This window comes from Falco biarmicus, chromosome 4, assembly GCF_023638135.1.
Source record: "Falco biarmicus isolate bFalBia1 chromosome 4, bFalBia1.pri, whole genome shotgun sequence".
In the NCBI taxonomy this organism is placed as follows: Eukaryota; Metazoa; Chordata; class Aves; order Falconiformes; family Falconidae; genus Falco; species Falco biarmicus.
The window spans coordinates 66,237,403-66,252,238 of NC_079291.1; the positions used below are offsets into that span (position 1 = coordinate 66,237,403).

Consider the following 14,836-nt stretch of genomic DNA (forward strand, 5'->3'; position numbering starts at 1 on the left):
AAATGTCTGTACATTGCTGCATTTTTGTGACTTGTAAAATGAATTCAGAGGAACTATTAAAAGTGCTGTTTTCCGAGGGGCTGCTTGTGGGACCACCGCCCGGGATCCTGGGGGGGGTGGCCGGGGGCAAGCAAACAGCCTGCAAGCCCAGGGAGGGGTGGTGCGAGCCAAGCCATGGTGTCTCTGGGATGGGGGGTACAGTCTCGGGGGGGGGGGGGCACAGTGAGGGGTGTGTGTGTGCAGTCTCTGGGGTGGGGGGCACAGTCTTTGGGGTAGGAGGGCACAGTCTCTGGGGTGGGGGGGGCAGCCTCTGGGGTGGGGGGCGCAGTCTCGGGTGGGGGGCACAGTCTCTGGAGTGGGGGACGCAGTCTCTGGTGGGGGGGCACAGTGGGGTGGAGGGTGCAGTCTCTGGGGTAGGGGTACAGCCTCTGGGGTGGGGGGGAGGTTCCGTTGCTGAGCCCTGTTCCTTTGCAGCAAGTTTCCAGCAGCAGCAGCTGAACCGTGTCCCTGGCTGCCACCAGGACCCCCCAGCAGCTCTCCTTCTCCAAGCCCACCTTGCAACTACCCAAACCCTACCTGGCAGGCACCAGCTTACCCAGCACCCCACCGCTGCCTGCCCTGCACCCTGGGGTCCCCGTCCCCCTCCCACACAGGGGAAGGGGCGAATCCCCCCTGGTGTCACCCCAGAGGGCAAATCCTTCCCTTCTGCCCCGGCAATGAGAACGTGGGGCAGAGCCCACACGCCCTGAGCAGATGCAGGGGTCCCAGATCCTCCTCCAGAGCAGCCAGAGCCAGGCTCCCCATCCCAAACCCAACACGCAGACCCCATCCTCCCACCGATGGGCAGGAGAGGCGGCTGTGAGCCCTGGGGACGGCCCCTCCTCACCCCCCCACGGACGAGCTGGGTGACCGAATTCATTACCGAATGACAGAGTGGCTGGCCAACGATCCAAGACGGCGAGTGGTTTTGCCCTGGTTTATTGAGTGCCTGTTCCTGGGGGTGGTCCCGCTCCCGGCGCTGCGGCCGCAGGGTGCCCGTGGCTCCCGCCGCATCCCACCCTGAGCCAGGACTGTCCCCCCAGGCTCCGTGGGTGGTGGGTTTAGCTGGAAGGATGTGGGGCTGCCACCTTTTTTGTGGCCTTTCACCCAAAGCCCCCCATCAAACTCGGTCAGCCTGGGCTGAACATCTGCCCAGCCAGGTAGGGGTCCAGGGCTGCCACCTGGGGAGGGGGCTGCATGTGTCTCACTGAGGGAGCAGAGCAGCTCCTGCCTCACCGTGGGTGTCCCCTTCTGCCATCCTCAGGGAGGTGATGGCTCACCCCATGCATCCCACAGGTCACCCTGCATCCTCCGGGTGCCCACAGCCCAGCCCAGGCTGGGCAGATGCCACCTTGGCCGCCCACGTGGCCAGTACTTTACCGATGGCTCGGTGGGACATGGGGGTCAGCACGCAGGGTCACAGCACTGTCACCGTCACATTCCACCCACCCCCCCCCAAACAGCAGCAGAGCCCCCGCAGCTGCTGCTGTGACTTGCTGCTCGCTCCCCACATCACGGGGCTTCCCCAGGGGACAGGACCTGCCGGAGGGGGGGGCAGAGCGGGATGGAGGGGGTGTCTGGGGGGGGGGATCAGTGATGACAGCGGGGGTCGGCTCTGCAGCACTCGGACAGCTTGCGCAGGGCTCGCTCCTTCAAGCGGATCCTCCTGGAGATCTTCAGTGAGTGGCTGGTCTCGTTTTCGTGGGCCTTCAGCTTGGCGTAGTAGTCCGAAAACTTGTTGAAGAGGATGGAGATGGGCATGCCGTTGAGGATGATGCCAAAGGAGATGCAGCCAAACGCCACCATCCTGCCAAGCACCGTGTCGGGCACCGTGTCTCCATAGCCCACAGTGGAGAGGCTGACCTGGCCGAGGACAGGAAAGGATAAAATCCCACAAGAACGAGTCCAGCAGACACCACCACCCCACCACCCCCCCAAAACCAATGCTGGGACCCCCCTCCCCCTGCTGCTGCAGGGGAGCCAGGTACCACCTGGGAATGGCGCTGCGCCCTGCTCCAGCTGCCTGCATGGCTGGGCTCAGCTCCCGGAGCTCACAGAGCCCCAGGAGAGGGCTGGATGAGGCCCCAGCAGCAGAGGCTGGAGACAAGCCCCCCAGCTCCCTCCTCCTTCCATGTGTCTCTCCAAACCCAGCTGAGCTGAACCCTTCCCAGCAGCCAGGCTGTCTGCCGGAGCTTCCTGACCCCATGGAGCCACGGCTCCAGCGCTTCCTGGCCGTAAGCTGCCCAGTCCCATGGGAATGAAGCTTCCCAGACCCTCCCTCCGATGGAAACGGAGGCACTGCCCAGGAACGCGCCCAGAGGAACCGCATTGGGATGACAGACAGGGGAGTGGGATTTTGGGAATGGAGGCAGAGGGGTTCAGGCTTTGCACAGAGCCACGCGGACCAGGGGCAGGGGCAGCCGGGGACATTCAAATACTCCAATCTGGTGATCCTGCCAAGCGATTTTGCGCTTCCTCGAGGAGGGATGACTTTGAAGTGGGCAGCCGGTAGTGGCCAAGGGGGATTGTAAGAGCAGAAGTGACCTGTGGGGTCATTTTATCCACAAATCAAACCACCCTCATAACCTCTGGCTCTCCAGTGCTTTAGCGGCTCCTCGCATGGGAGGTCATCCCAGGTTTATCACAGCGCTTGGCTCAGCAAACTGCCGGCTCCCGGCATGAGCACGGCCACAAACAGGGGCTGCAGCCCACCCCTCTGCCCCCTCTGAGGACACAGGCTGAGGCAAGCTGTGACCGTGTTCCCTTGGTTCCACATGTGGCCCCAGGGTCCCCAGCTCAGCCCCAGGAGCTCTGACCCCCTCATGCCTCCCCAGCTCATCCAGGCCACCGCGGGTGTCCCAGGTGGCTGTCCCCGTGCCACGGGGTCTGAACCACATCCACCCGCCACGGGTCCCACAGCAGGTAAAGCCCAGGACGAGTGACATCCCCCTTGCCACGAACCCAGCCCTGGAGGTTGTTCCCAGGCCACCACCTCTGTCCCACCATCCCACGTCAGCACTGGCTTTTGAACCTCCGAGCAATCTCTGATCTCTCAGAGTGTGCAGGGCTCTGGGAGTCCCACCATCGCTGAGCTGGTGGGAAACCTGGGCCCTTTGCTGCCTCCCGGCCAGCACCAACAGCAAATCCCTCCAGCACCAGGGCAGCCCCTGCCCACAGAGCCCCACCAGACCCCTTCCCTGGGGGAAGGTGCTCACACCTTACCGCTGCCCACCACCACGCGCAGGGGATACTGGTGAAGGCGGTGCCTGGGACATCATGTTCCACCGAGTGCATGAGAGCGGAGAAGGTGAAGATTCCCATGGCAATGAAGAGGAGGAGGCAGCAAACCTGCTGGTAGCACTGGCGCAAGGTGAAGCTGAAGGCTCGGAGGCCGGTGGAGTGGCGTGCCAGCTTGAGGATGCGGAAGATTCTCATGAGCTTGATGAGCTTGAGTACTTTGCCCAGCTTGCTCACATTCTCCACCTTGTGCAGTTCCTCATGGTAAAGCATGTCTCCTTCATCCAAATTTTCAAAGAGGATCTGGACGTAGAAGGGCAGGATGGCCACCAGGTCTACAGCATTAAACGCCGCCCGCAGAAAGTTCTTGAGGCTGGAGGAGGAGATGAGCCGCATGAGGTATTCGGAGGTGAAGAAGATGGCACAGATCATCTCCAGCTGCTCCATCCACATCTTCCCTGTCTTGTGTTTCATCTCCTCCACTGTGCTCAGCGTCATGCCCATGATGGAGATGAGCACAAAGAAGCTCGACATGACAGCAATGATCTTGGCTGCGACAGAAGAGTATGGATCCTCAATGAGGTTCCAGATCATTTTCCGAAACCGCCCCAGAAATTTGCCTTCGAACTGCACCGTTGAGGACAGGGGCTCCAGCTCTGCCTCCAGCTCCTTTTGTATTTTCAGGTACTCGCTGAGTTCATCCTGCTTTTCCTCAAACAGGATCCGGCAGCAGCGCTGGGAGTATTTCAGATGGATCCCCCAGTACTCCGTCTCCTCCACAAAGTTACTGGGACATACCTCATCCATTATCCACAGGACCCCACTGCAATAGAAATGGAAGATGTAGTGGAAAATGGAAGGATCTCTGTCGAAGAAGTACTCGTTCTTCTGCACTGAGTAGTCATCGCAGAGCTGCATCTTCTTCGTAGGGTCGGTATAAAGGGCCAGCTTCCCAAGCCTGGTGATGGGATACTGGGCCGCCACCTTGCAAGCGATCTGGAACAACTGGCCACCCACGTTGATGTTGAGCAGGTACTTGTTCCTTCGGACAGGAGTCTTGCTTTTCTCCTCGCTTCTGTCCATCATGTTCTGCATGGAACTCCATTGCTTCACCAGGCTGTCCTGCGCAAAGGGGATGTGGACCTCCTCCTCCTCTGGCGTCTGGCAGCAGCCCCTGCGGTCCCCTATCTTCAGGCTGGCCGACAGACTTGCACGCCTCATCCCCAGCTGCCTCATGGTGCCCGACCCTGCCAAGCGGCGATTCCCGTTACGGGCCGGGGGGCAGCAGCCCCCAATGCATGGGGATGCTCCCACTGGGCGCAGGCTGGCGGGGACGGGCACCGGGAGCTCAGAGGAGCGGTGGTGAGCTGCTAGCCCAGTGGGCACTGGCCATGTCACTGTGCCGTGTGGCACCCGCCAGGTCCCAAAGCCGATTGCTTATCAGCTTGTGCTTTGCATTGTAGGAGTCGGAGGCAGCTAAGTGTCTGTTCCTTAAGACAATAATGAGATTGAAGCACCAGCCCTTTATGTAAGCGACTATTTCCAGCTCTGCGCTTTTCTTTTTCCTTATTCTGTTCTTATTAGCGTTTGTCACACGCTACCCTGTTCCCAAGGAGGGCATCCAGGACAGCAAGTTGAAAGGAGAGCGTGAACTTGCCTTGGTTTAACCCTGGAAGCCCTCCCTTGCCAGGCACGGAACGGTGCAGACACGCAGGATTTGTACCAGCTTTGTACCCCCACAGCAGATGCTGCTCTGGGCACCGGTCCTTCATTAAGCACACAAGCGCTAATGCAGCTGCCCCTGACCTGTCAGCTGTCACAGCCTAGAGGAGGGAAATGGCTGTGACCCCCCAGCTCGTCCCTCAAAACCCCCCAGCACAGATTTGCAGGGAAGAGGTGAAGGAACAGCCTCACCCTCCGTGCGGTGCCTGAGCGGGTCCCGGCGTGACCGGCTGCTCCCGTACCGGTGCCTGGTGCCACCGGCTCCCCACACCGGCTCCAGTGCCCCACAGCAGGGGCAGGAACATGGAACAGGGCTCCAGAGGTGCAAGCATCCAGCAGAAGCCCCCCTTGAACTACTGGAATTGAAGAGGAGGCAATAATCCTGGGGATTCACAAGTAAAAGGGGAACCAAGGTTAAACACACCCATCTTTGATGTCTCACCCTGGAACACAACCCCACCTGAGCACCTAAAACATCCCGTTGATTTCCATGAACTGATCTAATTAACTACAGAGACCCAGAGCACAAAGCTGCTCTGAGGCTGAAAAGCAGCTCAGGCTCCGCTACAATTGAAGCCTCTGAGCCTGGGGATTAGGAAAACAAAACCGCTTCTGGCACCAGACAGAGGAAGGGAAATTGCTGTCACAAACATGGCCCCAAGTTTTGGCACAAGATCCATAAAAATGTCTTTCTTGCAACCCTGAGACACCCAGCTTGGGGGATCCATAAAGCAAAACCCACAGGACCTTGCAGCGGGAAGAGGCTGCCAGCGCCCAGTTTGCCCAGCAGCTTTGCTCCCATCACACAGCATGAGGGCTCTGCCCTGTGCGACAGGGCAGCCAGTCTGGGCTCAGCTTGAGCTCAGAGGATGACGTGGGACAGACTGGCAAGAGGTGACCTCCACCACATGGCCCCGACAGCACAGGGACCCTGTCTAGGGCTGAGCTGGGATTTCTGAGGCACCCTGCTGCTCCAATGGGTGCCCCGCTCCATCCACTTGCTCTAATACAGAAAAACAAGCTCACACAGCCTGAAGTTTTTCACCTTGTCCTTGACGAAGCTTTCCACCCATCATCTATTCCGCAGGAGCACCCCGGTGCCAGCTGTGCCTCCCATCTCCACCCCCTCCATTCACTCTGCTCCCCAGATTTCACTTTTTCTATCACAGCCGAGGGGTGCTAGAGTCACTCCAGCCCCAGGCAGGCACAGCAGAACCCACCTTCCCTACTGCCAGCCCACCCACCGTGAGTCCTCTTTCCCAGGACGTGACAATCTGAAGGTGGTGCGGTCCCCAGCTTCCAAACTACAGAATTCAAGCAAATGCACAAATCCAAGAAAAACAAATAAATACATAAAAAATAATCGAGAAACTTCTTCAAGTTCTTTATTCTCCCGTGGTGTTCACCAACAGCTTCCTCCAATTGTCCCTACGGAAAGAGGAGCAAGGTTGCGTGCAGCCTCTTGCAAATGACCTCTTGGTACTAAAACTAGCAGCACCAGAATAACTCGGGACTCCACACCATAACATACAGGTTTTTCCTGGGGGATACAGCAGCGCACACGCACTACCCAGGAGTGGAAGGCTCCTGCTCTAAGGCTGATGACCGGTGTCTGCTTGGCAAGTTCTCCCCTTCAAGGCACAGAGATCAGCAGCCAAGGCAGCAGCTGTCCAGCTTTTTTGTCCAGCTTTTGTGCACTTAGTGAACACTCGTGCAAGAAGTACGTGGTCAGCACTGGAGGCACTTGTCAGCAATCTTCTGAAGTGTATACAGCACTGCGCAGTTTAGAAAGCACTACCCATGCCACAATGCACAGACAGCATTTCATCCAAGACATGAGTTATTTCAAGCTGCCAAAAAAACCCACCACCCAAACAAAAAAAAAACAAAAAAAAAAAAGGCTGAACACTCAAAAACTCATAGAAACACAGAATGGTTTGGGTTGGAAGGGACCTTTAAAAATCGAGCTCCAGCTCCTCTGCTGTGGGCAGGGACATCTTCCACCAGCCCAGGTTGCTCCAACCTGGCCTTGAACACTTCCAGGGACGGGGCATCCAAGCTGCTCCGGGCATCCTCACGGTAAAACATTTCTTCCTTATGTCCAATCCAAATCTACGCTCTTTCAGTTTATAATTGTTGCCACTCATCCTGTTGCTACAGGGCTTGGTAAAAAGCCTCTCTCCATCTCTCTTACAAGCCGACTTTATATATCAAAAAGGCTCAGCGAGGTCTCCCCAGAGCCTTCTCTTCTCCAAGAAGATCAGGATCTTCTCCAGGGATCACCCTGACCAAGAGGCAGGACCTTGCACTTGACCTTATTGAACTTCATGGAGTTCCCATGGCTCCCCCCCTCCAGTTGGCATCCCCTCCCTCAGGGGGATCAAGTGGTCACTCAGACCTGGTGTTACCCACAGACTTGCTAGGGGCACACTCAATCCCACTCCACACACCACTGGGGAAGATATTAAGTAGCATTGGTCCCAGTACAGACCCTTGAAGGACACCGCTCATGTCGCAACAGTTTTAAGGAAGGCACCACTAACAGCGTTAAGAGAAGCAACATGGAATTGTTTAGGTTGGAAAAGACCTTTAAGATCATCAAGTCCAACCATTAACCCAGCACTGCCAAGCCACCACTGAACCATGTCCCCCAAGGGCCGTGTCTCTACATATTTTAAATACCTCCAGGGATGGTGACTCCACCACCTCCCTGGGCAGCGTGTTCCAATGCTTAGTAACCCTTTTGGTGAAGAATTTTTTCCTACTAACCCATATAAATTCCCCCGGTGAAATTTGAGGCCCTTTCCTCTTGTTCTGTCGCTTGTTACCTGGGAGAAGAGACCAGCCCCCACCTCGCTACAGCCCCTTGTCAGGGGGTTGCAGAGAGCAAGGAGGTCTCTGCTCACCCTCCTTTTCTCCAGGCTGAACACCCCAGAGCAGTTTAGGAGTTCAGCACTGGGATGGAAAGTGCCGTTCTGCAGAGGATGGAGACCTTCTGCAGAGGATGGAGACCTTCTGCAGAGGATGGAGATGCTGGTGGGAGGCAGCGTGCTGAGCAGCTGGCTCGGGGCAGCGGTGCAAAGCCAGAGCAGGCAGGATGCTTTTCAGCACATGGGACTGAGCGGCACCAAAACACCAGCGCAAACATGGAGTATGTGTCCATGTGGAGTCACTGAGCTCCTGCTGAAATGGATAAGGAAGTGCCTATTCCCTGACAAAATCCAGGGGGGAGAACGGAGCAGGTGAAAAAAAGTCTCTTGGCTGGAAGTGGGAGGAAACAATCGCACCTGTCATTTCATGGAGAATAAAAGCTTTGCATCCAAGGCCACACTGGTGATAATCAGCATTAACAGCCTTTGGAGGCAAGAACAAGGAAGAAATTTCTGCCACCTTTCTGAGAGATGACTTCCCAGCACTGGGGAAGGTCAGAGCCCAAGCAGTCCCCCAATCTAAGACCAGTTTCCAAGGGGAGTATCCTCTTGCTATTCCAGTGTAACGACCCAGACTTGAGAGCTTATGTCCAATTCAGTCAGCTTCTGTGGTGAGCAGGAGGGAGACCAGGCTAACCCCATCTTCCCACCTCGTCGTAAGGATCCCTGCCACAAGAACAGAAAAATCCCCAGTTATTGACAATGCTTTGGCCAGAAACCTGGTTCGACTTCTGTTTGTGCAAAGTAGGGGAAAACCACCCATGCCGGATCATCAGTATCTCACGAGTGCTCAGCATCCTCGGCAGCAGAGGAGGGACGGGGACCAGCTCATCGCTTTCGGAAGAAGCCAGCACCTTCTCAGATGAGGCTGTGCAACTATCCCTGCAGTTCAGCAAGAGCACTCGTGCCTGATGGCGAGGAAGGAAGGTAAGGCAGGATGAAACCCCAAGCATGTGGGTGACCAGCAACAGGAACAGCTGGGAAAAGCTACGCTCAGAGGGGAAAGTTCTAGAAGCTAGAAACACAGGGCAAGGAGGCATTTCTCCCTCACGCCCAGAGAGCAGAGGGGATGCAAGAAACTTACCCTTGGGGAAATGAGCCTGTCTGGCTCTTGTCAGGCACCAGCTGCTCCCTGGATGTTTTTTCAAGCCTGAAGACGTCGGGTCTGGTTTTTGCTTTGGAGAAGCCCCAGACAGCGATAGAACCTGCAGCGACCAGGATGCTGAGGAGCACTAGAGGAGAGCGCACATGCAGAGAACCACTCACTGCACCCGCTCAGCACCGCCGGCCAACAGCCTGGGACCAGCAGCTTCCCTCGAGGTTAAGGGATGGAGGGAAGGGAAGTGTTAGTGCCAGACCACAGGGAATAACAGCCTTTCCAAGGACACAGTGCCCTCGAGCCAGATAAATGACTACGCTACGGTGTAAGGCCTTGCTTAGCCCCCCTGCCCAAACGAAAGCAGCTCCTGAGACAGGTCTGGAATTAATTCCATCGGGATACTTGGTTTAGATCCCAAGCCCACGATGCAGCGCTCGGTCTCCCATACCTGCAACAACCAAGATCCACAGGCAGCCTTGGCTCCTGGCTGGCACAGAGTCCCCCGGCGCAGCTGAAGCCTCTGTGAGGAAAAAGCATGAAATCCATCGAGCTTCCAGCTCGCCTCACCGTTGGCATCCACCGATCCCAACCTGGCTGAGCTCCCAGTTTCAGGAGGGCCAACGGCAGTTTTCAGTGTAAGCAACCTTATCTCCCCTTGGCACCATTAGCCCACATCAAAGGAAAAACTGGAAAACGCCTAAGAGGGAAGGCTGGGAAGTTTTCCACTGTAGCTGCAGCATCCCAACCTGTCCTCGTGGCATCAGGATACCCCAACTGCGGCCAAAGCAACGGGGTCCCTGCAGCACCTCCAGGACTGTCTTTACTGGTGGGGTCGGTGGAAGGGCAGCGAGCACAGATGGCCCCCAGGACCATCTGTGCCCGTAGGGACCCGGAGTGTCCCCCCGCCTCGGGGCAGCTCAGGAGGGAGAGGCGCTTCCCAAGGGGGTCCCGGGGTGTTCGGGCGCCCCCAAAGCGGCATTGCCCCGTCCGTGCCTCCCCACCCAGGGCAAGCGGTGGGCTCAGGGGGCTACAGCCGACGGCGCTGAAGGGCTTCGGTCCGGCTCACACGCCCCCCCCCGCCCCGCCCCGAGCACAACCGGTGCTCCCGCACCCCCCCCTGCCCCAGCCCCGCACCTGCACTGCCGGTGGGCGGCACGGCCGAGCCCCACGGGGGTGTCGCTCGGGCGCCCGCAGGGCTCGGTTCCACCGCGGTGGCCGTCGCGCAGTCCCACTCGTCGCCCTCATCCTCGCAGTCGGGGTGCCCGTCGCACAGCCAGTCCCGGGGGAAGCACCGGGCGCCGGGCGCGCACTGGAAACGGTCCGGGGGGCAGGCGGGCGGCGATGCTGCGGGGGGCGCCAGGCGCTCAGGGGGCGCGAGGCAGCCACGGGACCCCCCGCCCCGGCCGCTGCCCGCCGAGATCCCCCCCCACCCCGGACCCCCCCCCCCCGCCGCCCGCCGAGATCCCCCCCCACCCCGGACCCCCCCCCCCCGCCCGCCAGCCCCCCCCCCCGCCCGCCGGATCCCGCGCGCAGGGCGTACGAGTGCACCAGCCAATAAGAGCGAAGGGCACGCGCGCGGGGAGCCAATAGGCACACAGTGCGGCCGCAGGCACGCCCCCTGGAGGCCCCGCTCACCGTTCCCCGGCGGCGGCAGCACCAGCACCGGCGGAGGAGGCAGCACCAGCAGCACCAGCAGCAGCAGCACCACCAGCACCAGCGGCAGCACCAGCGCCCTCCACGCCATCCCGCGGGCCCGCGGCCACCGCCCCTACCGCCCCTATAAAGCCGGCCGCGCGTGGCAGGGCGCGTGCGCGGGCTAGCACCGCCACCAAGGGGGCGCCCGGCAAGGCGGGGCGCAGGCGCGTGCCCTTGAAGAGGCCCCGCCCCCCCCCCCCCCCGCGCCCGCTGTAGCGGGGCCCTGCCCTGCCCGCGGGGCCTCCGCGGGGCCCTGCCCTGCTGCCTGCGGGCCACCAGGTGCCTCACCGCCTCCCTCGGCTCCATGGGAAGGCAGGCGCGCCCCCCAGGCAGCCAGGGCCCTGAGCCAGCCTGCCCTGCTCGTCCCCAGCTCACTTCAGCCTCGGCTGCCTTGGAGCCCAGCTCCACCTGCGCTCCTCCCTGCTTCTGTTTTTAAGGGCTTTTTAAACCTTCCCCTTGAGGCAGTGAGCTGAAAGTGCTGCTGGCGGGCAGATGACTGGGCAAAGGCCTGGTGTAAACGCACTGGCACTCCTCCGGTGCCCAACAGCTCCAGGGAACATGCACAGAATCCAGCAGTTCGCTGAAAAACAACCAGCGTAGCTCACTGCAACTGCCAGGTCATCACAGCGTGAGCCCAGGTGACCTGTTGTCATTGGCGCTGGACTACAGCGCTCAGCATCTGCAGCAGCACAGCTTGGGCAGGATATCAGGCAATTGCAGAAAGAGTGCCGCAGGCTACTTAATTCGCGCCTCATCACAAGATTGGAGTGTCAGGTCCTTTATGGCTAGGGTGTTTCACACAGCTCTGTCCTGAAGTGGTATCTCGGCTGTAGCTTACAAATCCACTGAGCCTAAGCTCAAATATGCGTACTATGTTGCTGTCCCTTCAAGAAAACCTTATACCCAAAGATTACCAATATTAGAGTAGCAATCTGGATAATTTAAATAGAACAGACAAAAGGGGTGGGAAAGGGGATAACCACAGCTCTAAATATATTTATTAGTCATGCATTATCAGCACTAGGCCAAGTTCCACACAGCATCACTGTAGCAAAATCCACCACAGGCATTCCTATTAGAGTGCTGCTTCATAATGAACTGCGACCTGCACATCCAGCCTCATCACGCTTTATTTCTCACAAATAGGGCTGGTCTTTTGAAATTTCCCACCTCTTAAGCGCTGGTCCTGGCGTCACTGGTTTTTTCTCAGCTGCTGACACTGCAGAGCCTGAACTGGGATAGAGGAAGGAAGAGAGAGAAGAGCCTTTAGTAACACTACGAAAGCCTGATTTAATCAGGAGCATAGGTTTTGTTAGAGCTAGAGCACTTTGTTAAGTCAGCTTCCAGCCACCTCGTTAATTCCAGCAAAGACTTAGCCCAGCGTTCTTTGATGACCTGGGAAACCCAATACTGATTATTGCAAGACTTTTGCACTTCTAGCATAAATCGGACAAGGCTCGCAGCAGCTCAGCCCCAACAGCTGCAGCAGCGCTGCGGGACCCACTGGGCCGGACCCACCTGCCAGCCTGCGCCCCCGCAGCAAGGGTCTTCTGCGCCGCCACGACCACGATGGGCGGCAGAGACTCTCGGCGTCCGTCCCGGCTGCAGTAATAGTTACCGGCGAACTTGTGGCTGGGGCCCACCGGGAGCCGAGGCGGCGGCTGGGTTCTAGACAGAGAACGGTTCCAGAGCGTCAGCGGCGGCCGGCGAGCCTCAGCGCTCAGGCCGAAACGCGCGGCCCGGCCCGCCCCGCCGGCACCTCTTGGAGATCTCCGTGTAGCGCAGCGGCAGCTTGGCCTGCAGGTTCCGCTGCAAGGCAAGGCGACAGCGTCTCAGGCGGCGCCGGGCACCGCTCCCCCCGCGGGCCACTGCCCGACTGCGCGAGGCATCGCAGAGCGGCGCCCGGGGCCCCCCTTACCCCCGCCAAGAAATTGCGGAAGCGCTGGATGAGGCGAGTGGCGGTCGCCATCTTAGCCGCTGTGAAGGACAGGGGTGCCGCGGGGGGTGCCGGGAGCGCGCGGGGCACGCTGGGTCTCGCGAGACTTGGCGCTATATAAGGCAGCTCGGGGCAGAGCCACCCCCTTCCCGAGCCGCGGAGCCGCCATGGACACGAGTCGCGTGCAGCCCATCAAGCTGGCCAGGGTAGGGGGCTGGGGGGCGCTGGGGGCGGGGGGGCGCGGACCGGGGGCGTGCGCTCACCCTCTGCTTCCTCCTTGCAGGTCACCAAGGTGCTGGGCCGGACCGGCTCGCAGGGGCAGTGCACGCAGGTGAGTGGGCCTGGGCCTGGGCCTCGGCCTCGGCCTAGCTGGGTCTGGGCCCGGGCGGGGAGCGGCGCCACTGGGCCGGCCTGACGCCGTCTTGGCCCGCAGGTGCGTGTGGAGTTCATGGATGACACGAGCCGCTCCATCATCCGCAATGTGAAGGGGCCGGTGCGCGAGGGCGACGTCCTCACCCTGCTGGAGTCAGAACGCGAGGCCCGGCGGCTGCGCTGAGCCCCTCTCGGGGCCGCCCCCCACCCCGCGGCCCCCCTGGCCACTGTCACCTTAGCCTGGGCGGCACTCTGCTGCGGGTGATGGAGCCTTACAGCATTTGCTTGGAGTCACCTGCAGACACTCGCTAGGCTGGATGTGGGTCGTGGATGGAGAGGAGTGTGGTGGTAGTGGTGTTCCTGCAATAAAGAGCTTTTTTGGTAGCCCCTTGCCCAGGTCTCGCTTATTGAATGTGCGAGCACTCTATTTATGCACCTACCTCCAGTTGTTGCGTTCAGCAGAGGCCCAAAAGCTCATTGCTGGGGTTACACATGATGCCTTACAGTGTAATCTTGCTGTGCTCTTGCATTTTTATAAACTTGTTACAACGAAAATAACTTTTCATTACAGCAACCTTAATCCTGACTTCTCCGGTAAGCATTTTACTGTATGTAACTGGTAACGAGTCACTGCCAAACTTACTGGACTTAGGTGGATTTTAATTGCAAGTTGAAAGTCAAGCTTTGTACCAGCTTGCAAAGCAGCAGCCTGCTGCTTCTGTCTTTCTGTCCTCAGTAAGCTATTCTATAAATGCTACTATAAATACACTTGCTGGCTGTCTTTCTTGGCAGTCACCCACAGTGAGCGTGTGTTTCTCTCCCCTTACAGGAGTTTGTAAATCAATTTCACTTATTTTCTTATTCAGCTTTCCCTTCCACCACACAATTAGCTAGAAAGATTTATTGGTTTAGGCTACTACATAAAGTAAAAGTGAAGCTGAAAGGATTAGGAATAAGCCTGGAAACTGTCACAGTTCAAGGGCTGATTTTTAAGTGCTGGTATTTTCCCTCTGGTAATAGAACGATACTGGTTTGTGGTGTGTTTGAACAGAGTGGGGTCTGTAGCTCCTGATCCTGCAGTCTTGATGGCAGTGTTCTTCATTCTTCAGTATCCTGAACTTTCTTAAGCCCCTTCAGTGGCAGGTGGGATTGAGGGTTTGAGTATCCTAAAGCTGAGGAGAGCACTTCTGGAACAGATGTTTGGATCACTGAACTTAGGCAGATAGTGAGGATTGCTGTTAGGGCTGGTGTTGAAAGAGCATTTGTGGTTTTTCCTTTCTCCCTCCTGTAGGTCTTAGCTCATGGGTGGCCTGAGGTGGATTTTGTGCTCTGGAGAAAGCCCTTGTCAGTATGTGCTTGTGTTCCTGCTTGATCTAGTTCTTTGGTGGTGGTTCTATTTCAGAGCATTGGGTGAATTTGAACTCCCCTGATTCATGTGGCCCAGCAGAGCTCTAGGGAATGAGCGCAAGAAGTCCTGCTTGGAATTTACTTCTCAGGTTGCTGTGTGTTCCCTGCACAGCTTTAGCAATGACCAAAGAGCTCTGGTAGCTGCCAGGCCTTACTGTGCTGCGTGACCAAGACAGGAGTGTTGGTGAGTTGGTGGCCAGACAGAAGCAAACTTGCAGCAGGGGTGGCTCAGAGCAGCTGTAGCCCTTTGCAGACATCCCTGTGGGGTCAACGTGGCCCTTGGCTGTGTGAGGAGGGAGGTGATGTTCCATCCCCACTCTGTCTGATGATTGCCCTTTAATAATGCAGCTTAATATCAGAGTATCTTAATACCAGGGTGAACCAAGGGTAGTGAAGGGC

The 14,836-nt window shown here is 58.2% G+C and overlaps 4 protein-coding genes across 6 annotated transcripts; 1 reads left to right on the forward strand and 3 right to left on the reverse strand.

Moving 5' to 3' along the window:
• Window positions 1-962: 962 nt before the first annotated feature.
• On the reverse strand, window positions 963-4,756 carry LOC130147736 (potassium voltage-gated channel subfamily V member 2-like). Of its 2 annotated transcripts, none has more exons than XM_056335348.1 (2): window positions 3,257-4,756; window positions 963-1,902 (listed from the first exon to the last, which is right to left on the reverse strand). In XM_056335348.1, exons 1-2 carry the CDS (start codon window positions 4,510-4,512, stop codon window positions 1,749-1,751), a joined length of 1,410 nt encoding a protein of 469 aa, XP_056191323.1. In that variant the 5' UTR covers window positions 4,513-4,756; the 3' UTR covers window positions 963-1,748. The 2 variants fall into 2 exon arrangements, with proteins under 2 accessions (XP_056191323.1, XP_056191322.1); XM_056335347.1 differs by having other exon boundaries at window positions 3,262-4,750.
• Window positions 4,757-6,373: 1,617 nt separating this feature from the next.
• On the reverse strand, window positions 6,374-10,878 carry CD320 (CD320 molecule). Of its 2 annotated transcripts, XM_056335366.1 has the most exons (5): window positions 10,663-10,869; window positions 10,162-10,371; window positions 9,476-9,547; window positions 9,013-9,160; window positions 6,374-8,594 (listed from the first exon to the last, which is right to left on the reverse strand). In XM_056335366.1, exons 1-5 carry the CDS (start codon window positions 10,769-10,771, stop codon window positions 8,561-8,563), a joined length of 573 nt encoding a protein of 190 aa, XP_056191341.1. In that variant the 5' UTR covers window positions 10,772-10,869; the 3' UTR covers window positions 6,374-8,560. The 2 variants fall into 2 exon arrangements, with proteins under 2 accessions (XP_056191341.1, XP_056191342.1); XM_056335367.1 differs by lacking the exon at window positions 9,013-9,160 and having other exon boundaries at window positions 10,663-10,878.
• Window positions 10,879-11,698: 820 nt separating this feature from the next.
• NDUFA7 (NADH:ubiquinone oxidoreductase subunit A7) lies at window positions 11,699-12,760 on the reverse strand. Its single transcript, XM_056335368.1, has 4 exons — window positions 12,641-12,760; window positions 12,482-12,531; window positions 12,241-12,390; window positions 11,699-11,955 (listed from the first exon to the last, which is right to left on the reverse strand). The coding sequence occupies exons 1-4, from the start codon at window positions 12,689-12,691 to the stop codon at window positions 11,859-11,861; spliced, it is 348 nt and encodes a 115-aa protein (XP_056191343.1). The 5' UTR covers window positions 12,692-12,760; the 3' UTR covers window positions 11,699-11,858.
• Window positions 12,735-13,414, forward strand: RPS28 (ribosomal protein S28). Its single transcript, XM_056335370.1, has 3 exons — window positions 12,735-12,864; window positions 12,942-12,989; window positions 13,092-13,414. Exons 1-3 carry the CDS (start codon window positions 12,826-12,828, stop codon window positions 13,212-13,214), a joined length of 210 nt encoding a protein of 69 aa, XP_056191345.1. The 5' UTR covers window positions 12,735-12,825; the 3' UTR covers window positions 13,215-13,414.
• The last annotated feature ends 1,422 nt before the right edge of the window (window positions 13,415-14,836 follow it).